This window comes from Parasteatoda tepidariorum, chromosome 6, assembly GCF_982258835.1.
Source record: "Parasteatoda tepidariorum strain Cologne lab strain chromosome 6, Ptep-v5.0, whole genome shotgun sequence".
In the NCBI taxonomy this organism is placed as follows: domain Eukaryota; kingdom Metazoa; phylum Arthropoda; class Arachnida; order Araneae; family Theridiidae; genus Parasteatoda; species Parasteatoda tepidariorum.
Genome location: NC_141760.1, coordinates 52,247,345 through 52,271,887, shown reverse-complemented (window position 1 = coordinate 52,271,887; position 24,543 = coordinate 52,247,345). Strand labels below are relative to the sequence as shown.

Sequence of the window (24,543 nt, the reverse complement as noted above, 5' to 3'; positions counted from 1 at the left end):
ATTACACCAAATTTCATGTTAATTTAGAGAGAGTACTCTTTTACTGTTAAAATTTGCACTTTTAAGAAAACCTGCCAAAAGGAAGAGGCAGTACCCTAACAAATGGCACAAAGTTTTTGCAAAATTATACAAATATTATTTTTATTTCCGCTAGGACATTAATGGAAATCAAGGAGGGTTAAAATATGAATTTCATTACGAAGTAAAATTTTTGGTCGAAAAACGAATTTATTTATTTATTTTTAAATTCTAGAGAAGAAATGCCATTTTAATTTAAATTACTTGGGATTTATTTACACTTACGCTTTTCACAAACAACCATAGCGATAAAAACTAGAAGAAAAATTGAAAAATTTTAGATTGCATAAAATTGTTAATTCCAATCTTAAGAGACAAAGAGTTATACGATATCACAAAACAAAAGATCTTTATAACATTTTCATTTCATAGGAGAAATAGACTTCAAAATTAAAATTGTTTGGAATTTATTCAGCACTTATATCTACTGCCAGTCATAATGCAAAACAAGTACTTTTTTCGTCTGAAAATGGATTGACTTCACGAACATCCATAACGATAAAAAAAAAAGCAAGAAATTATCGTCAGGTTTTTAAATTACAAGAAAATCGTTTTTAATTCCCGTCCTACGAGACAAAGACGGTACCCAAAAGAAACCATCTGTTCAACGACATCAAGTAACACAATGAAAAAGATTAAAAAAAGAATGAAAACAAAATGAAAAAGTAATCTATCCATTTATAGAAGTATCGACAAGCATTAATGACGTTTACCAATGCCATTCCACATTCGATAGCAAGGTAGAGTTTTTAGTTTTCACATCAGATAACGACTAGGATGACCTCCGTCAGGTGAAGAAATCGATTCCATAGTTTCATCAATAATCGAGAGTGCTGTAAAAACTGAAATATCCGAGGCCGCAGTTTAAAGACAACATTGAAAAGTTAACTTTTTAAAAAAAGAAGATTTAAGAAAGTAACATTGTTTCTTTTTAAATATTTATAAGGTTCTCACTGTATTATTTTAATAATCCCTAATGATAAATAAATGAAAACATATGAAGTTCTTTTCGCGTTTATTTCAACTATTTTGGAATATTTAAAGAAATCAAAAATAAAAAAAAACTGCGGAACTAAATGCGTATTTCTATTACCAGGGGTTTGTCCAGACATTTTGTGAAAGGTCCGTTTTTGTAAAATTGTGAAAAAATTACTTGTATTTTTGTGAATATAAAATAAACGTTAAGTCACATTCTTTCAACCAGGGTCCGCTTTTGTGAATTTGTGCAAATAGGGTCCGTTATTGCAACAAAAAAAAAACTTTTTCAAGGAGTTTTTAAATTGTAAAGGCATACAAGATTATGCTCAACACTGTAAAACTATAATTAATAAAATTAAATTTTAAAGAATAAAGAGCAATTGCAGCTACTAAATTAGTGATGCAACATACAAATATTTGGTATTTAGCCTATACTGCTGAACGCAGAATATTCTTTTCGGACGAATAAAGGAAGAAGCGTCTGCAGAAGAAAACATTTAGTTTGTTTACATTTGTCTTTCTTCCTGGGAAGGGTTTATTCAATTAACAAAACAATAATGAAGACACACAAATTTATGAAAGGTCCAATTAAAAGAAAAATCATTTTGTGAAGGGTCCGTTTTTATGAAAAGATATTTTGTGAACGGTCCGTTTTTATGAAAAAATATTTTGTGAAGGGTCCGTTAACGGACCCAAATTTCTTCTAAGCAGACCCCTAATTACATTACAGTTTATATTACGTAGCAGTTTATGATTAATTGTCATACTCTTCTTTTCAATGCTTTTTTAAAAAAAATTGAATAAAAACGATTTTTAAAACGAATCGAATTTTTAAAGCGAATTGAATAAAAACGATGCGGTTGTGTCAGCTCTGCTATTTCCAGATATTTGTCTTACATTATTAAAGATTTTTTAATAAAAGACTTCTTTTTTTTTATTCTGCTTTTATGAGACACTCGCTTAGTGTGATGATAATTATTCAAAAAAATTCACAATTAATTCAAAATCAACAAGATGCGATTCGAATACTGATTAATCTACAAAATGCTGTGTTTAGAAATAAATTTTACGCCTATTCAATCTTTTTTAACTCCATACAACATTTCTTATATAATTTATTTTCCTCTTCCCGTTTTGCAATCTACCGGTTTCTGGCCACGTCACATGATATAGTTTATAAGAAGGAAATTCTTTCAGCTCTCATATTTAATTTCTCGAGGAAGAAAAATATAAAAATTAACACCACGCTGTCTCAGGCAACGAAACAAAAAAAAAAAATTAAGACCTAATCTTTATATATAGATCTTATGTAATGCCTCTAAAGAGGGTGCTCCAGATGTGTGAACGACTTAAAATCCTTGACACTTCTAAGACAGGAAGGTTTTAAAAAAAATTGTCACTCCAGCCGTTTCCCTTTAGGGTTGATGAATTATGGGATTACGCATCTTTCAATTCCTTTATTATTATTATAAAAAATATATTGTACATAACTTTCACTTAGGGTTTCAAATCAGCTTTATTAAATGAGACTTTTTAAAATGTCGTTTGGTTTTGTTGAGTAGCATTTAAACTCTGATCTCTCTTTCGAGTAACAGATACTTTACTCTTCTGCAATAACAAAAAATAACGATACTTTTTCTGTTCTGCAAACAGAAAAAATGATCAACGATCTAAAATTCTTATAAAATTCAATAACAATCTTCCTCTAATTATTAACACTCTGGTCATTTTAAGGATAAAATTGGAATTAAAGTTAACATATAGTTTTATCGTTTTCATTTATCAAATTAATACGATAATGAATATTTTATCGTTTATATTTATCAAAAAGTGATACATATTCTATTCTGTAAATAACAGAAAGAAAAAAAAAGATCAACGCTCTGGAATTCGAATAACAATTTAAGAACATTCTCCCCCTAATCATTAGAACTCCGGTCTTTTTTAAGCATTAAGTTGGAATTAAAAGTTACAATTTATGTTGATATTTTTTCCCCGTTTCACATTGTTAGAGAATAAAATAAACTTACAATATAAGTTAACATTTAATTACAATATTTATCGAATACCGTGCAATAATTAGCACGAAATTGAAGAAAAAATAACATTATGCGTGATGGCCCAAACTCGCGTTTAGTACACATAATAGCTGGTTGTAAATGAAAACATAGAATTAAAATAAAGAGAGGGAAGAGAAAAACGCAACAATCCCAAAAACGCATCTGCATCAATAGAGGCAGACGTCATAGTCAGGTAAGGATGACTCACGGATCCCTCCGGCCGGTCGAGCGTGTTCGCGGAAAAAAGAAAATTAAAAAAATCGGAGCGCTTCATTCTTCTAGCGCAAGGTAAGAGCGCTCGCAGCATTATCATCGTCTGCTTTCCCAGCGAAAAGCCTTTCGCTTTTCTTATGGATATGTGCAGAGAATTTGTAAGCTAGAGGGGGGGGGGATCAGATACAAGATAATGAACCATGACAGATCGGATAGTATTTTAACAATTGGTTTGAGGGACGATTAGAATTTTAAATCAGGGACAATTTGTTATTATTTTCTTAGATTGAAAGCTAAGAGTTTGTGTTTTTATACAATGGAATCAATGATGCGACAGAAAAACCTACTCGGAAGCTATGGGTTTAAATAGTAAAGATATTAGATTTACAATTTCTATTATTCAGAGTTTTATTTATGTTCATTGATTACATTTTCCGATAATTTCAAGCACGATCAGCCAATGATTTTGTCTTTTTCATTTTTTAACATTAATAATTACAATTTTAAACTGTAATAATGATATTTTGAGATGATTGGATAAATTCTAACGAATTATACCAAACATGTCATCCCTATCGATTTTTTAGAGGAAAAAAAAAAAAAATCAGTAATTATTTCTAAAACTGATTTGAACTGCATTAATAAATAATACTATTTTAATCTGCCTGAATACATTTTAACAAATTATATTTATAAAAAAAAAATACTTACAACATTTATTTAAAAAATAAAGAAACAAATGAATATTTTGTTTTCTAAAATAAAGATAGCATGCTTTCGGCTCTAAAACAGCTGTGTCTTTAAGTATATTTCTTCCAGCATTTCTAATATTTACTTTTTAATAAGTACTAATGAAACAAAGTTATTTAAAGGAAAAATATTATCTTTGATGACCGTCTAAGAGTTATATGCTCGCATAATATTTCTTTATTAATTATGTAAAAAAAATATTAATAGAATTATATAAAAAAATATTAATAGAATTATGTAAAAAAAAAAAAAAAAAAAAAACTACTCGAAAAAGCCATAAAAATTCTAAAACGGATAAACAACTAACAATAAACTATTTAAAACAACTGAGAGTACCGCTCAAAAATTAATTTATATAATCTTAAGTCTGGTACTCAGAAAAGTGTGTTCTATCCAAATTGATTTTTTTTTTCTTTTTAAGTGAATTGAATTTTTATAAAAAAGCTGCCCAAATTTCGGATTAAATCGGTGAAATGTTAGTGCAACCTTAAGAGCCTTACTTCAGTATGTTTTCTATAACTGATTTTCAAAATCAATTAAATCAGTGTCGATTTAGTTATCTACTATTTGAATACGCTTTAGTGTTTACCCTATACGCAATTCATTTTACAAATAATGTAATTATCAATAATTTTTTTATTGCATTGACCGAGCATAATAAATTTTTTAAATGACGATCTAAATAATACTTAGTTCATTTAATTTTATATTTATGCATAGTTCATAGATAATGCGTGAGTTAATAACAGTTGTAGTGACCCCCCCCCCCAACAAAAAAAAAAAAAGAAATAATGCTAAAGGAAATATATAAATAAATAACTCAAATATTTTTTTTTTTTAAAGAAAGCTTTTTACTCGACTTCATTATTTAACATAGCATTTTAATTCGTAATAAATAAGGACACAGTTTTCAATATAATCAACATGCTTAAATACATAAAAAAAAAAAAAGCTGAAAATGCCTGCAAAACGTGCGTGCAGTATTTGATAACTGAGCCGTTATTAACTGACCCATTTGGAACTAAAAAGTAGTTTATATATTTATTTTTACGACTTTAATAATCATTGTTGCATTGTCATGTTTCATCAAATTATAGTGTTAAAAACTTCATCCAAATTGTTCAACCTTTATCAATATTTATAAACTCATTTAAACATTAACCCTAAAAAGCCGAGGACTTATGCCACTTACCAAATGAACTTATACCACTTTCAAAAATATACATAGATATTAAATTGCCTTTACAAGGCAATAAAATTTCAAAAACTAATTTCATGCAACCCTTACTTTTGCTTTGCCTTTTAAATGCCATAACTGATTTAAATTTTTTTTAAATTAAATCTTTTTTATAATCTTTACACTTCAGTTCTGAGTTATTTTTCAGAGTACCACATCACCGATTTCAGTTTTCTCGTTCGGAAAATAGTTTTAAACGAACTGAAACTCAGTTAAAACTTTCTCTCATTCCATGTTCCCGCGAATCCTTTTACTCTGCATAATTTGTATTCGTGATATGAGTCACTATCAATTCACAAGCGCGGTTAACTTGTAACCGCGAAAATTACGCAGGGTTTCTTTCCGCTTTATATGGAAGGGAGTAAAGTAGGTCGATTATTTGTAATGTTCATGAATCAATCTGTCCAGCGATGTAATTATTCAATACACGTACAAAAGAGCTATTTTCACAAGTACAAGATGAATTGAGCCGTGTGGGAGGACTGGATTTTCTTCTTCTACCTGCCCCCTTCCCTTGTGATATACTTCGAACACGATTCCAGAACAATTTAAGTTGAGCTTTGAATTAGAGAGATAATTCTCCATTCTCAGCCTATTTGTTTTATTTAAATTGTTCAGCGCTTGACTGCCTTGCGAGGGATTTGTGGATTAAGATAGGAGCAATCGTTAATACCATTCGGTTGGAAACAACGGTTTTTTGTTATTTTTTTATTGCAATTTATTAAGCCACAGTACATTGATGAAATATACACAGCTCTCAAGTACTACAAAATAATTTATGAGTAATAGACAATTAAAAACAAAACTCTTTGGAATTTCAGGTAATTTTGCCAACATTTTAAGGCTCTGTAGTTGTATGAAATGCTTTTTTGGGCGAATAATATGCTATTTTCATAATTGATGTGAGTTTGCAACAGTTACTCATGATTGTTAGGTCAAGTTTAGCCTATCTTAAGCCAGCACCCTCTATCCTTATCCTGAAAATGGCGCAAAACTTCAATATGGAGCCACATTTTTGAAAAAATTTAAAGCGTCTGTGGTTCAATTTTTAATGTGTAAAAACTTGTACCAACGCGGCCTTAAAAAAATCATTAATAATAAAAATATATATAATCATTAAAATCTCAAAAACTTACAAAAAATAGGAATGAGGAATTGATTTTGCTAATTTTTATCTAGGTGGGAAAATGTCGCAAAATTGGCGGTTTAAAAAATCATTTACGTTCATTACGTAATCTTTTGAATCATTAACGTGTAGCGGCGTGGAAACTAACTTTAAATAAAATTTACAAAACAAAGATTAATACATTAAAACATAATCTTAGCTATCACTAGAAGAAATTTTCCCCAAAAAAGTAAAAAGCTGACAACCCTGAACGCTCGAGAGTCAAATTTCAGAATTTTTGCTAGAATATTCAGTGTCGATGCAAACTTAGTGTCACGGAGTTTTTGAAATTTAAAAATTCCATTTATAGTAATTTTTTTTCAGAAAACTACGTGACATATTTTTGTTCTCAATGGTGATTTTATTAGACAAAGGAATTTAAAATCTCTTATAACAGATAAACAGCGATTTTATGATCACGAACCATAGGACTGATGCTCATAGGAACAAATATTTTGGTTCAAAACAAAGAAATGATACATGGAAAAAAAACACGGTAGGCGATAAAATAGAGCTGGAAAAGGGGACCCGGAAGAAAAGTCCGGATATAAAGCAACCGGAAAAAAGATTGGGAAAAAATAAACCGAGCATATTACTTGATTAAAAATTTCACCCGCTTCAAATCTATGCAAATTAGTCGACGAGTTTCGAGAGCTCGAAAGCAGACGCCCATTTTGTGATTTTTATTACATAAACATGAATAAGAAATAATATTATCCTTACTATATTCTCAAAATCATATTTCTGAACAATTGAGTTTATATCAAATAGTTGTAACAAATATCATGGATAAAAAATAAAAAAAAATTTCCTGATAAAAATAAATAAAACAAATAATTAATAATAATAGACAGAAAATAATGAAATAATTTTATGATAAAGTTTCAAACTGATTATTTTCGATGAGCTCTACTTTCTGACTATTGATCGAATTTTCATAAAATGTTACAATGTATTTAACCCTTTGAATAATAAACGATTTATTTCAGATGTGTTTATTTATTTATTCAAATATTATTTATATTTGTTTTAAGGAATTAATCAATTCCGCAAAAGAGCCAGTCATTTACCACTGCCGCCATAGAAATATCGATTGCAACTTACGTTTTCTATAAATAAATTTAAAAAAAAAAAATAGATTACACTCAAGTTTTAAACTGTTTTGTAATTCTCATAGTCGTTTCAAAAAACAAAAAAAATATATAGCAGTAAAGTAACACGTGACTCAGCGGATATAAACAAACTAAACTGCTTTGTACAATTGTATTTAAAAACAACAGAATATATTAGAACAAATTCCCTATCAATAGGAAATTTGAAGTCGTTCTATCAAAGTACTTAAAATATTAGTTTCGATGACAAATTGATGACAAAATAAACATCACTCACTGATCGAACGACTGAATCGAACAAAAATTTATATCTATTAAGAAAGTGGAAAAGTAAACGAAGAACAAACAAACAAGAAACAATTGAACAAATAATTTTTGTATTAATGGTAAAGATTTATTCATTAATTTTAGAGAACAATCATTATATAAATATAATTCATTTAATATTTAGGGGGGGGGGGGGAACTAACCTTAATGCGCGTGTTTAACATTCAAAACCTATTAAAGTTACAAAATCAACCACTATCCTATTTTTAGAAATCACGAGGTTAGTCGCATCGCAATCGATCAAAAATAGATTTGCAAAGCATTAAACAAAGACGGAATACTTCGATATCAAAAACAACTTTCCAAGGCATCAAAACAAGTTTTGGGAATCAAAATTATAAACATAACAAACAGTACAGGAAAGACGACACCAGATTATAAGAGGAAGAAAAGAATTTAAATGATCAGATTCAAGAACTTTTTTTTATGAACCGTTTAATACGAGACTTTTTTTTTTCCCCCTTCCTAAATGAAAAGGCAGTAGAGCTAACTTTCTTTTTCCTTAAATTTTGTGAAAATTTTATTTACGGAAAACTTTAATAATTCATTAAATCTACCTCTTTTCTAATGAAGTTTAACTAAACCATAAATATTAGATGAATTGCAAACAATCTTAATAATTTTAAACCCAAGGCTGTGACGAATATTCTAAATTTTCAAAAGTACAGTGCTCAAAATAAAAAACGGACCACACTGAATAACTTATGATCTAATGATCAGATTTTCACGTTCTAGCAGTCAATTTTAAAGGTTCAAGGGGTCTAAATATGTTAATTAATAAGAGCAGACGGTATTTTAAATTACGAAATCAGACACAAAAACCTACTTTTTCTGAATAAACAAATCTCCTTTTTTGACGGATTATGTTTTTTGACTCCCCAAAATATAGGTTGTCAAATATAAAAATACATTATCAAACATAAATTTGAGTAAAATCAGCCGAATAGTTTCTCACAAATCGAACTTTAAAAATACCGACTTTTTCGAAATTCGATTTCTGAGGAACACCGATTTTGCCATTTAAAATTGTATTCTTTAAGATGATGCAAAAACTTACATATCTTCCAATTCAAAATTTTCTCGACTATTATTAACAAAAATAATAAAAATTTACTAAAAGTCATATTTTGTATGAAATTATCTTAGGATAAAAAAAAAAAATTATAATCGCGTGCAAAAATTTCTCGAAATGTAGTGAAATATACAAAAAGTAAAATTAAAGAGCAGTCCAAAGTTCCTGGCCAAACTATTAGGAAATTTCCCAGATTGCGGGCTACTCCCTATTTTTGAGGGTCAGAAATCTGAATCCGTCGAAAAAGTGGTATGCTCATTCGAAGAAAGTACATTTTTGTATCTGTTTTCGTAACTTATATAATCGCCTTCACTAATTAATTAGCATATTCGAGGTCACCCCTTTGAACCATTAAAATTGAGTCCTAGAATCTGAAAATCCGATCATTAGATCAAAAGTTATTCAGGGTCGTCAGGTATTTTAAGCAATTTGATACATTTTAAAACTAAGATTGACATAAACGGATTGTAAAAAGAGGGGACCAGTGGATATAGGGGTATGTGAACTAGACAACAATGCAAGTTTCTATAATTTTCTGACCGATTAAGAGCTGAAATCAACATTCCGAATAGCTAGAAGACTCAAATTTTAACTGGAGCTCTGTGCTGAATAGCAATACTAGTGTTAATCTATTTGCTGATCTGCATGATCGGAATCTATTACATAAAATTGCCAACTAAGAAACGAAAAAAGAAAATAATGAAATAATTCTTTTGAAAAAATTATGTTTTTAGAGTGGACTAAAAAAAAAGAAAGAAAAAATTCCAGTTATTGTCACATCTAAAAAGAAAATCGTAGTACTGCTTCATTTCAGCCTCGTAATAAATTGTTACATCATCACCGAATTCATTGTAATCACCCAATCATAATTGTCATCATCGAAGATTCCCCTACACGTCTTTCGATTGTGATGCGCCTACATTTTATTGTTTAATGTGCGACTAAATTAAGTTCTTTCTCAATCCACTTAGAAAAAAAAGTGCTAGAATTTTTATTTTGTTACATTTACCTACCTAAAACTTGCTGACGCTAAAAACGCGCCCTAAAATCACTTTATAGATGGAGGAATTGCGTCACTATATGTACCTACAAAAATATTAAAATCAACTTCGAATTTTATGGTACAAAAATAATTGAACTTCAGAAAACTAGTTCGCAAAATAAAGCGAACGCAAGTAGAATCATTCGAAAATTATACAATGACACTTCTCACATTTTCCCGCTCCTCAACACACTAACCGCGAAGGGGACAGGAATAATATTAATTAAGAATACTTAAATATATCCTGAAATTAATCGGCAAATTTGATATTACAAAAATTATTGAACACAAGAAAACTAGATTAAAACAAACTCAAATCGAAAATTATACAATGACTGATGCTTCTCGCATTTTCTCGGTCATCAACACATTAACCGCGAGGAGGACATCTTAATTAGGAACAAAGCGAAAAGGTTAGTAACACTCAGCAGTGGAAACGACCCAACCGCTCTCGCTATTATAATGCATCCAACTTATTAGTGGCAATGAATTCTTTTGAGCATGTTCGTTTTCAGTTCGTCTTGTGAAAGGCTATGGACTCTTAACAAGGAAACGATACTTTTTTATTTAATTCCTTCCGTCAGCCAAGGTCGGACGGACATGCTGAAAGAAAAAAAATTCTTTCCCGTTTGCAAACAATACAGAATACGACACAATAAAGGATCAACCGGAGAGGACAAAAATGCCGTGAATAACTTAGCGATTAGCACATATAGATCGAGGTATTTCTGAACTGCCTTGTGGAATGAGTCAACGATAGTCGATAATATTACGATATCATCTTTAATTGTATCGTAACTTAATTTATATTCTAATATAACGAAATCAATTTAATAATTATTTTTATTTTAACTGATTATTTAGTTATCGTTTTGGGACTTGCATCTTGAACGTAATCTTTAATTTTAACCACTTATGTATAAGATCGACTGGCTACGTAACAATAAAAATGACCCTTGAAATGTGTAATAGTAAGAATAATGTAAACCTTCAACAGCCAAAATTTTTTTGAAAAGCCGCCAATCTCGAATGAAGTAAAAACCAAAATTATGAGCTACTTTAAGAACAATTTTAGTAAAAAAAAAGGAGCATATTTATCTTACTACATGATTTATGCCTATGTTAAACTAAGAAATATTTTCTTTTTTCATGATCCTATAGAAATACAATCAAGTAATTTTATACAAATCTTGTTGAAAAGGAAGTAAATGAAATATATTTTTTCAGAACATTAAATTTAACTTTTAATATTTTTTTTTATAGAAATAGCTCAGGCATGTTATACATATATATTTAAAATGCAATTAAAAACGGAACAAAATGACACAACATTTAGTTCTCTAGGTCAAATAGTACTTAAGTATAGCCGTTAAAAAATTTAAAACTAATAAGATTTATAACTTTAACAAATTAATAAATCTTCAGAAATACATAACTGATAATTCAAAATAAAAGGTTTTTTTTACAAAAAAAAAAAAAAAAAAAAAAAAAAACTCTGAAACTTGGTTTTTTTCCTCTATTCTTTTAGCTTTAACTTCACCTACAGGATCTTACTTGTAACTAACTGGAATCGAGCAAATGTTTTCAACTATGTGTCTCCACTCTCTTAATCAACCAGCCACCACTGGGATTCGAACCCGGTTCACCTCATAGGAAAGCGAAAATGAATCGCGATATTGGATTTTGAAAATACAAATTACGATATTGATTTTTTAAATCGCGTAAATAATAGCTACTTTTAAATAGGTGAATACGAAAATCTATTTAGGATATTAGAATAGCGATATTAGCATAATCCAGCGCAGTTCCAAATATTGAAAACAGTGAAAATCCGCCAAACCAAAAGAATCAAATTGGCGGAAGAATCATCAATCATCTTGTATGTAAACGTCTCGTTAACGGGATTTAGCAAAAGTATCAATTTCGTAGAATTTAAATTTTTGATTCGCTGAAGTCTGCGAACTATTAGTCGTGAGATAAGCGGAATACGGCGATATTCGCAAAGAAATCACAAGCCCCGCTTTTACTTCTACACCCGTCCTGGGCTCAAAGAAAATCAGTACATATAAAGTAGTGAAAAAGCCTTGAATACCGAAAAATCAGAACATTTTCGGGACCAGGTTAAAAGATCTGAACAAATACGATTTAATCGGATCAATCTATGTCATAATAAAATTTATAAGGCAACCAGTTATTTCCAACAACTGAAATCAGCAATTGATTAGATTATTTATCCAAAATGGTAAAAGAAACTATAAGTCATAATAATCCTGATAGTAAAAAAAAAAAAAAATTGCCGGAAAACTTTTTTAAATAAATATCTTATTTCAAAACTATAAAATAAACATACCCCCTACTTTTTAAACATTTTTTAAAAAAATATATAAATACATAATTTTTTGTTTTATTTTCAATAGTGAGTTTTTTTCTGGTTAAAGTTGGTTTTCTGGTTCTGGTTCAAAGTTTTTTTCCTTTCCACTTTATATAAATAAAATACAATTAAAACTTGTCACAAAATCAAATCTGTCTTGATTAGGGATCTATTGGGAATATGTTGGAGTATACTCGTCACAGATCAGATTTTGAACAAAGATATTTTCTAATTTATTCAGAAGTTTGAATTTCTTAAATACATTTTTTGCAAGATTCGTAGATGGGACAAATGCTTCGGCAAGCTTATCCCCTACGAAGAAATGCAAAACGTTCCAGTACTTTACTAAATTAGAATTTTGTACAGAACAAAAAGAAATGAATCACCCTGAATAACTTTTGATCTAATGATCGGATCTTTACGTACTAGAAGTCAATGTTAATGATTCAAGGGGTTGACCTCATATATGTAAATTAACCCTGTGAGTGTTAGTCCCAGCAAGCTTTCTACATCAAAAAAATTGGTTTCCCCCATGATATTCAATGGGAGAATAGTGAAGAGTAGGCAAATTTTCATACAATTTTACCCAGTGACTCAAAGCTTGGAAGGTTAATTAGTGCAAACAATATATCAAATAAGAATGAAATCAGTCGAATAGTTCCTGAGAAATCGAATTTTAAACATACACCTTCTATAAAATTCTGGAACAATTTGATCGATTCGGTTCAAATTTTCATTAGTATAAATTAGATCAGAAGTTATTCAGATTGATTTTTTTTAATTCATTTTTTTCTTTCTTTAGTGTATGGAGATATATTTACATTAGACGTGAATGTTATTGTGCATAAATTAATTCGCCTTTGGAGCTATGGCAATTCAAATTAGAGACTATGAAACCGTCAGCTTTTTGTTTTGCAGCTTACATGTGACTAAAAAATTACTGTTTTCATACTTTTTGACCACAATGAAATAAGACCTTTAAGAAGAAAAAAATCTTGCTGCTCTTGAGTACCAGATATTATTTTTATTTACGCTCGGCAATAAGGGTGTTGTGCTTGTGTTCATTGATGGAGCTATGTGAGACTTGCACCAATCAGATTAGAAAAATTGTGTTTGAACCCTGTTTCTTTTTTAAACTAATGAAAAATATCTGTTAGGAATCACTACTAGCTACTTTTTTTTAATTGAACTATTCACTACACTACTTTTATTAGAAAGTAGCGTACTACACTACACACTATAAAAAAAAAGTAGTGTCCACAGTAGTTTCGCAACTTATAGCATGCTACATCTGACCACTTAAAAATCCATATGCCCTCCGGCTAAAAAATACAAACCTTAAACAAGATTAATAACCACAAAAGTTGAAAATACTTTGCAATACTTTTCCGATTTTATTTTAATCCTTTTGGTCATATTAGTGAGTGCTGAATAATAGGATGAAAGCAGACTCAGAAAAAATTTAAAAATTTCAATTAAAAAACTTACTGCAAAGCAATTTATTTACTCTGGTAAATAATTTCATATTACTCGCTGCCACCTAATTTTGATGGCATTTGTTCGAAAATAACTGGGTTTTTTTTTCAAAGTGCTTGAATTTACATAAAACTCTAAATTGATTATTATAGTATACTAGCATATATTTTTTTTAATTCAGAAATTTTTTGAAGATATAAAACAAGTTATTGACGTACCAAATTTTCTATAGTAGTATTCTAATTTCCTAAAATTGATGTCAAGGTAAAACAGGGGAATTCTTGACCAGTCTTTTATTTTAGTTATTTATTTGCATTTTAATAATGAGTAACATTAGGCAACACATTTTCCACAAATGGCATTTGTACTAATTATGCATAGCTGGATATAAGCATTGAAGTTTTTGAACTAAATTTAATTAATTGTGGAGCAATAGTTTTGGTTTTAAACTTCATTCTACAGTGATTCATTACGAGGACATTTTAATACACCAGAGTGAAAAATTCAGAACTTTTTTATACTTATATTTGAAGATAACATATATTAATAAAAAGACTAAGATTAAATATTAATAAAAAGATAAATATATGACAAAATATAAGGATGACTCAAATATTAAGTCAAAATAATAAAAAATTATAATTTATAAATCATTTTTTATAAAAGTTCATTTCTTCCTGTCCTTTAAAGAAGCATGGCACAATTAAAATTATGATTTTATTTGATAAACTTAAAAGTTCAGTATTATTTGGTTATCTGTACTTAGTTTAAAGACTCATGGTTGTGAACCTCACAATTCTTGTTAAAATGGAAAAGGGCTGCATATCTATTGTTATTTTTTTTTTTCCTCAATTGGTTTTCAAGTTTGAAAATAACATTTATAATTACAAATTAGCATACATTTTTGAGTATCAATTTGTCTCAACTGTATAAAGAAACATAGATAAAAAAGGTTATTTAAAATTTTTATTACATTTTTAACTTTTTTTAGTAAATTATTTCAAAGTTTTAAAAAAAATTAATCAGACTGGTAGATCTTTTAACAAGACAGATAATGAATAATCTAATTAGAAGAAACATCTTGATAACTTTACTTTCAGTAACTTAAGAATATAATTTATATGAGAATGTTTGCACTCAACAGTTAAAATGGAAAAGAAAGTTAAGTTTTGTAAGCCTCTTAATGTTAATCAAATATTAAGCGAAATAGTTTTTAGCAAAATATCAATTTAGTAACCTAAAATTTTGTGAAACATAATATTATTTATATATTAACTTGAAATAGTATTCCACTAATAAATTTTGACGCTAATAATAATCACAATTTAGTTTACTTCAGTATTTATTCATTTTCTGTCAGCACCATATTTTAAAGGAAAATTCTTTCTTTTTGTACATTTAATTGACTTTGTCACTGATGAAATTTAACTATCTACTTTGTCACCTTAATTAGTATATTAACAATAAAGTTATCTTAAAAATAGAATAATTATTTCTCATGAAACATAAATGATGAACCAAAAAGATTATTTTGTTGTTTTTCTTAGCTAAATTAAATAATTAGAAATTTAAAATGATGATATGGTATATTTTATGCATAATAGATGTGGGTCAAGTAAATACCTAGTGAGCAGGGGATTTATAAATGAATATTTAGCTTTACCCTGGATAAATACCCTGAATCAGGATAATTATAGTTTCTAATAATTTTTAAATCATATAATTGTGATTTGTTTTACTACTAGTTCAGAGATTATTATAAATACCAGTACGTTAAACAAATAAACTTGCTACAACTTAAAATATTACATTATATTATAAAAACAACACAAATGTTTAACAGATTCATAATTATATTGTATTTCATATTTAAATAAATAATTTCATATTTATATATTATGTAGTCATTAAATTGTAGTAATTTGAACTCAGATTTTGGTTTTTTAATGCAAAAACCTATTTTTTTTCTTCCTCCAGACAATGTGAAAAACTGGGTGAAATCAAAGAAAACCAAAAATGGCTACAGAGAATTAATTTAAATTTTAACAATACAAAATATAAATATGTTAATTTATACTAACTGTATAAATTAAATTTAAATATTAAAATATAGTTTTTAATTTAAACAACAATTTTGATCTTAATAACAATTTCTTTAAAACAATTTTTATTTTAAAAAAAAATTACTATAGGTACACACAACTACTTGTATTCAAAATTAATTTATTTATGTGTTGTTTTTTTTAAAAAAAAATAAATAAAAAAAAATTAGTTTAAAATTTTTATTTACATCAGGAGATTTTTCGTTTACCTAGTCTTCTCTGCATTTATCCTATTTTCTTAAAAATAAATGCATTTTTAAAATCTAGCAATATTTTTAAGAAATTTTTATTTCAATGAATTATTTTATAACTATGAGTAAAAGATATTATAAGCTTCAAAATAAAAGTTTAAAATTTTAACTTCTTAAAATGCCATGGACAATGAGGAATTGTTTAAAATTATTATCTATACTTATAACTGAATTAAGTTTATTAATGCTCTATTTTCTATTTTAAATAAAATATTGATTATTCTAATCCATTTATAACAGCTTATTATTCCAAATTTTCAATTAAATTTACAGCACAAAACTTCTCATTAAATAGATATTTAAGTTAAATTACCTGGGGATTTATGATTGATAAATATAAAAACATCTCGTAAAGAACAATTATAAAAAAATTCAAGGATTTACAGAGTTAAGTTGTCAATAGAATGTTTAAATTGAATATAATTCTTAACCTAGTGGTTAGTTTTAAAATCACATAACGTGATTGGCAATTAAAATACTTATTTATGGTGGTTAAGGTCATACTCACAGAAGAAAGAAAGAAAAGAAAAAACAAGTTCAATAATAAATTACATGCTTAATTAAGTTTCTTTTCTAAATAATTTCATTAAAACAAGTTCAATAATCATTTACATGCTTAATAAAGTTTTTTTTTCTAAATAATTTATAAATTAACTATTGACAATATTAGAAAATTCTTAGTCATGCCTTTATTTCTATTATCCTCAAAAGAAAAACATAACCATGGAAATTTTATTTAATTCATAAATAACACCAGATACTTTTGAATTTTGGGAATTTACCTCAAGTTATAAAAACGAAGATATTTTAATTCTTTATTTATATTATGTATGGATATGGAAAAACAATGTGAATAGAACAAAAATAAAGGTACAGAAAAAGACATAATAGCGTCCATTTTTGTACTTTTATTCTCCTTGTTTTACTTCATGTAGAAATTTGTTTTGAATTCATCTAATTCAGAACTTAAAACATAACTTTCATTTAAATTATCAACAATGCATTTTTCTTCGTGTGCAGTTAATGATAATAATAAAGACTCAAAAACTATCATTGTTTCGATATTTAAGCAAGATGAATAATGTACATTTTCATCTTTTTGCATTGTAACTAAAGAGATCTGGTAAAAGCATATTTTTGTAACGCAACAATCACCACATATGGTACCCCATTACCATTATAACACTTGTAATCATTTTGGATAAAAATTAGGGCTTACATTTCAATTTTACATAAACAATGCATGCTATTTACATATATAGGAATAGAAATTATGACCCAATGAAACTGGTAAATTGAAATACAATTGCAAATAATATTCATTGCTCTTAGCACAACTAAAATCTTCATACTTTATGTACTAAAAATTAAAAAGGTACAAGTCCTTTTAACTCACAGTTATAACATGTGATAAAACTAAATGTAAAGATAAACTTAAGGAGTACTTACAGCTCATCCCTTTGCCGTTGAGATAAAACCATTTTCATAGTTTATCACAATCCAGATTAGGGATTCCAAGAGATCAAATGTAATCCAATGAGTATTTAGGAATCCCTCACCACTGGCACAATTAACACAAGGACTAGGCAATATAATTTATGTCTTCATAATGGTAACACTGCAAAAAGAAATCAAATCATTCAAGTCTAATTACCAACTAAATATAACGCATACATGACTGTCAAATAGACATTGAAAAATTATTTGTTCAATAGGAATGTGTTACATAACCATAAAAAGATCATTACATAACTATAACTGAAATTTTTATTGTTCGTGTTTATTAAAATACTTTGACAGATGTGGCGAATGTAACTGCAGCACCGTATTTCAGCCCAATATTTTAAAAAACGAATACAAGAAAGCACATTATAAATGAATATAAATGATAATGAAGAAATGGGGAGCTTTATTCACTCATTAATTTCTAATTAAATCAATTTATAATCAAAAATGTTTGAAATGTTGACCTTTGTGAAGTGGAGCATTCCACCCCACTTTAGTAGAAATCAGAGTAGCTCATGAAATACTATAACTAAATATGAAATCGGAAGAATGCAAATTAACTATCTATCACAAATTTATATTACTATAATAAAATTTAAATAGATAAGAAAAGTAAGTGACGCCATTAGCACAGAGTTGGCATAGTCGAGAAAGTCGATCGATACGTCTATATACTTCATAAGACGTTAAAAAATTCAGGAATTCAAGACTTACCTTTTAAATTATCCATAAAACCAGACGTAGGAAACAAAATATTTTAAATAAAATAATATTTCTTGTTAGTTAACTGATTTGTGAAAAATATAAAACACATAAACATCAATTTTTAATAATATTTATTTTATCTTTCATTTTTTAACTTAACTACTCTCGTCAATATCTTGAAAATTGACAAAATTTACCAGTAGATGTCGCTGCGAGCGGTATTTGCAGTTTGATTTCCAGATTCAAATCTTCGAAATTTCGAAAAAAACTATTTAGTTGTGTTTAATAAACCAGATGCTTTACAGAATGACGTCATACTAAAAATGGTCTGGTGTTTTTCTATGACTTACAAAAAAAGTTTATTATTTCCTTACGTTTTTGTAAAAGAGCAAAAGTTAGTCAAATATTTAAAGCTGTAGTTAGAGATTTAAAAAATTTTTCATAATCATTATTCAACTGTGATAGTGCACCGATTTCGTAATAATAATTTGCGGACTTGTAAACTCACCACGGGCAGAGGTCGGAAGTAGCGCACCACGCACTACAAGTAGTGAAACTATACTGTAGTCGCTACTTTTTTTGTAGTTTGTAGTGCAGTGTACTACTTTTTTAAAAAATGTAACGTAGTGAATAGTGCAATGCAAAGATAAAAAAAACAGTAGTTTATAGTGATTTCTAGCAATTACTTTTAGCGTTAGTTTAGAAAAGAAACGCGGTTCTAACGCAACTAATTTTTAGAATTTGATGAATTCGTAGCGAGTCCGTCAATAGATGCCACGAAAATGACCTTGTAACTTTGAGCGTTAACAGAAATTACTCAACTTAAGTTGAGCACATAAGGCACTAGGGGTTAAAATTCGTTGTTCTTCCGATTAATCTTTACGCCTAAACTTGCAAAAGCAAGCGATCTAATATTATTAAACTTGTAGTGTTTACAATGTAACGAGTTCTTCGTTCTTCCAATTTAAATCACAATAAGCAAACAATAAATTAATTCGGAAGGCTTCGCAAACATGCTATGTTGCATCCCAAAAATTACAAACGTTAATATTTTACACAACTACAGCCAAATAAGGGATAACACTCAAAACATGGCAAACCTTACACTTTATTTATGTTTTGATATCAATTTTATTAAATTTTTTTTAGGCTCACAACCAGTTAAAATTTATAAATTACAGGGAACTCCTAATAATGGTAAAATTACGCATAAATTAAAACACATCACTTCGTAAGCATACTATAAGCAGGGAGATACACCGGTTTTCTAAATTTCTTCATTTTTGGAAATTTGTTATTGTTTACTTTCAGTTAACCATCCATAACTAATATTTAAACAAGCCATTACGAAAAATAGATAATTAATTACTTTGGTCACACTTTCACATGCGAATGCACATTCGTGAAACGATGTTATTTTAAAGGAAGGGAATGTATTTTGGATATACTTAATTTTTTTAGAGGAAATAAAAACGCATTAAACAATTAAAGAATTGCAAGTATTTGATAATTTCACACTTCTGAAATTAAATGTTCGCTGACGAGAAAGGCATAAAAAGTTCAAGATTAAATGAACAAACTCGAAAAAAAATGTTTTGGATTAACTATCTCGTGTAAACATGAATAAATAACTATTCACTTATATTTAATGTCAGTTAATTTCTGATTCAAAACCATTTTGAACATGTGTATAAATTAAGTTTTCCAGCAAAATTCGCCTCCTAAAAATAGTGAAGTAATTACTGCAACTCAAGAGTAATTTGTAGTCACCATGTTTAAAAAAATGTAGTTTTAGTTAACTACATTTATGACAAAGTAGTAGCAGTAAACTACAAAAATATTGTAGTTTTTCCGACCACTGCCCACGGGATTTTTTAAAATTTTATTATTTTTTTTTATATCCGTCATTGAACAGTCGATCCAATTTTGGGTTACGACTACTATAATGTTCAACTCCATAGTCTTGTAATTTTGAACCAATCCAGAAGACACGGAAATTCCTGGATCAGTACCCCCAGAGGTATTGATTTGCTATGGGAACATGGAGGACTTTGCGACTTGAGAGATTTAACGAGCAGAAGTCACCATTTACTACACGGGGAGACTTCGGCCTGCTGAGATCGAACCCACGAACTCTTGGACATAGGCAAAGCGCCCTACCAGCCAGGCTGCGAAGAAAATATTACAAATCCATGGTTGACGTGATAGGCAAGTTGCTATGGTTTTATTTTGAAGAAGATTAAAAACAGTCTGTCTGCATATATAAAATGAGAATCTTTAAAATAATTAGGTCCCGCAGTGGACTGATCGTTAAGACACGGTTCCCAGCAGATCACCGAAGTCAAGCATCACTGACTGCTGTCAGTGTGCGGCCACTTGGATCAGTCTGCGTAGGGACCGAGGGTGTACGGTATTGGTCCTCGTTAAATTGTTCTACCGTAAAGTGCTCGACTTCGCGTGCAGGTCGTCGGGCTACCCCGAAGCGGAGGTGCCATCCCCTCTGCAGAGGATCAAAGTTGTGATGGCATGTCTTCGGATCATCCTCAGGGATGTTTCCCAGACCGTCGCCAATAGCCCATTGTGCAGCTTTAGTGCGACGTAAATGAACTACTACTACTACTTGAAATAATTAGATACTTATTATGCATATATATATGTATAATAAAATTACCCAGATTCTTTAAGTTATAACTTAAAGAATCTGGGTAATTTTGATTTCACCCAAAAAACATTAAATTTTTTTACTTTCGATAACTTATTTAGTCCAGCAATGGACTGATCATGCGGCGAACGAAACTATTACATTAAAAAATTATGTAACTCTATAACAGAGCGACCAGAACGTCTTTTCTGGAGTGGTGATGTACGCGCAAATGAAAACAATAAAGGTTTGTTTACTTGGAAAATGTGTAGTTTATAAAAGAGTAAAATTCTCAGCACTTATTTTTGATAATGATTTAATTTTCCACAATTGAATCTTTTCCATTCAATTAAACCTATTTAAATTTTTGAAAAACAATCTAATATGGTTAATGATCCATAATCGTAAGACACTGTTTCCAGTAGATCGCCGAATTTAAGTAGCACTGGCTGCGGTCATTGAGCATGTAAACGACTACTTGATCAGCCAGCGAAGGAATCAAGGGTATTGGTATCCATTAAACTGCTCCACCGGAAAGTGATCGACTTCGCACATAGAGCATTAGGCTACCAAAACAAAGGAACTTTTTTTGCAGAGGATCAAAGTTGTGAAGGCATATCTTCGAATGACCCTCCTGATTGTTTTCCAGACCTTCGCCAATAGCCCATTGTGCAGCTCTAGTGTGACGTACATAAAGTACTAATGTTTCAACTCTATCATATTTAAAATTTAATGCAGCATAAGTGGTCATCTTACACAAGTTTTACTGTATAAATAAATATTTTTCATAAATATATAGATGTCCTCTAATCATAAAATTTTTTGAGGATGCTTCCTTGATTTGTCCTCAAGTCAAGGTTAAGAAATTTGGTCATCTTGTGCTATACTCAAACCCAGTAATAAGTTTTAATTTACTAAGTTAGTTTATTTTAGCAGCGTCGAGAAGTTTAAAAGAATGAGAAAAAAAAAATGGTATGTTTACTAAGGAATTTTAGGTTGTGGAACCCATCTTTAGACAATCTAAAATGAATCTAACTAAAGTAACCATTTAAATTTTATGCTATTCAATACTCTTATTTGACTTTAGCAGGTATCCGAGTCCAAAACTCAACCCTGCAATATTTATTACTTCATTTGCCGAAAATAATATTTTAACCATAAAATTAATCACCATGAATTTATTTTGAAATTTGATTTAAAAATTTCACTTTTGACGATGTAAAATTGTTAATCGATTTTTTTTTTCTTCGTAAGATGATTGCATTTCCAAAAACTTTGCAACAATGAATCAATAGGTAAGATCTTAGAAATGACAAAACAGTTATAATAAATATTTCTATTACCTAGTGCAAAAACACCCCGCAACTCAGCATATCAAATTTTAACATAATTACGTTAATTAAAAATTACTCATTAAGAATTTTGGATATTAACATTAAGATTTATGATGTAAATTAGACAGAAAAAAGCAGAATTCCACAGAAACGTCTGAGTAAAACTTGTTCTGTTTATTTGTTGTTGAACATTCAACATTATTCAGACATTTTTTATTCTTTGATCTGTTATTATTGTCAGTCAAGTATAACTTTTAAACAAAATTGCAATCAGAAAGTCAGTTTATTGTCAGTCAAGTGTTTATCTTCTATTATAACTGCAAAAGGACTATTAATTTTTTTAAAGGAAAAAAAAAGTGTGCTGGCAAGAATATTTCAAAAAGCTTGAAATGGAATTTCCTTTTAAGCCTAAATTACCAGTCATTTTTCTAAACAGTATTTTTTTTATATTTATTAGTAAGTGAAATACTAAATGGTATAAAATCAACCACATAAACTAAAACATAACTCAACCACAAAACTTATCTAAAAGACCACATTCTTTAAAATTATTGCATAATTTTATTTAAAAAAAGAATCTAAAATATAAGTTAAAGATACATAAAAATAATATAATTAAGTTAACCATAAAATAAATTGGTAAGTTTATATAATGGATAGTAAATTGAAGTTGACCTATTTATTTTGCAAATGTTTAATGTACATGTTATTTTGTTTGCTACTATAAAAGGACCAAAATACTAAATATTTAAAAATTAATGAAACAATTTTGTCTATATCTATAATTCATGCTGATTTTAACTTATTAGTGCATTGTTCACTTTGAAAAATTCAAAATATATTAAAAAGTATAAAATAAAAGCTAAAAAAAAAAAGAAAAAAGATATTAAACAGAAATTAAATAAACAGAATTAAATAAAAAAACAAATGAAATTGGGAAAACAAATCAAAATCTTGATCAGTTTTAAAAAAGGTTTGTTCTTGAAAGCTTTTTTTTACACTGTTTATTAAAACGTTTGTTTTTGAAAGTTTTTTTTTTTAAAAGTTGTTATGGTTCATGCTCTAATTTATGTTCATGTTTTTTTCTAAATTCCTGCCTTTAACAGTAGATTTTGTAACAAGGATTTTAATAAAAAAAAAAAATTAAGGTTAAAAGAACACTTCCAACTCTCAGCAAATAGTTTTTAAGCGGATATCAAATTTATGTAACACAAGATGAAATTTCTCAAAGATTTAAAAACATTTATTAGATTTTTTTTCAAATAAATTCCCTATCTCTCCAAACATAAATTTTTGTAACTTTTCTCCAAATTCAAATGTGCTAGACACTAATCTCGAAAAATATCCAAAATATGAAACTGATGCAAGTTATTACAGACAAAGTTTGATAGATTTCAAATAGCAATCAATCAATTTTGTCTAATTGATAATTACTATTGCTAATATAATAGAGTGTGGTATAATAATAGTAGATATTGTAGTTTGTTATTAACAGGAAGGGGTAAAGAATTCGGTTTTTCATGGATGATTTTGAGATGGGATAAAGGAAATGAAATGCAATCCATAATGTTTTTCAAAGAAAAGAAAAATATTTACAAATTTGTCTTTATCTTATGATTTAAATAAAGGTTAAATTCATAAATATTCTTCTGAAAATAATTACTGAAGAAGAAAAATTTGAAGAATTTTCCATTTGATTAACAAATTTTTTTCAATAAAGTAAAAAAAAAAACTTATTAATTTATATTCCAAGTTTTCATGGCAAGATTTTAGGCAGCTATATATAGTACATATTCATATAAAGATGGCTCTTTGTTTATTCAAAGTGGTTTTGTGGTAGAATTTGTTTGTACAATTAAAAATATACCAAAATTGTGAGCTGATTAAGCAGTCATTTTAAAATCACAAAAAAGGATGTCTATTTTAAGCATTAAACTAATTGTATTATTATTATTATTTTTTAACTAACTTAGGTACAAAAAATCCTATTAAGTTTAAGTTAGGTATAGTCTAAATATCTTTCTATCCAAAGCTATTCCTATTATTAGAACGCTCTCTGCAACATAGATATAAGCTGCTTACGACTGTCTGTATATGTTCTTACTTTAGGAAATTGATATTTG

At 28.4% G+C, this 24,543-nt stretch overlaps 1 protein-coding gene across 2 annotated transcripts in view; it reads right to left on the bottom strand.

Annotated features, from left to right (window-relative positions):
• Positions 1-18,653, bottom strand: part of Lis-1 (LisH and WD40 domain-containing Lis-1) — a 53,015-nt gene extending 34,362 nt beyond the window's left edge. The window contains exons 1-2 of one of the 2 annotated variants that reach the window (XM_016049877.4): positions 18,455-18,653; positions 17,684-17,852 (exon numbers count right to left, since the gene is read on the bottom strand). In XM_016049877.4, coding sequence (XP_015905363.1) covers positions 17,684-17,721 — 38 coding nt within the window. In that variant the 5' untranslated portion in view covers positions 17,722-17,852; positions 18,455-18,653. The other variant, XM_016049878.5, reaches the window with a different exon arrangement.
• Between the last annotated feature and the right edge of the window lie 5,890 nt (positions 18,654-24,543).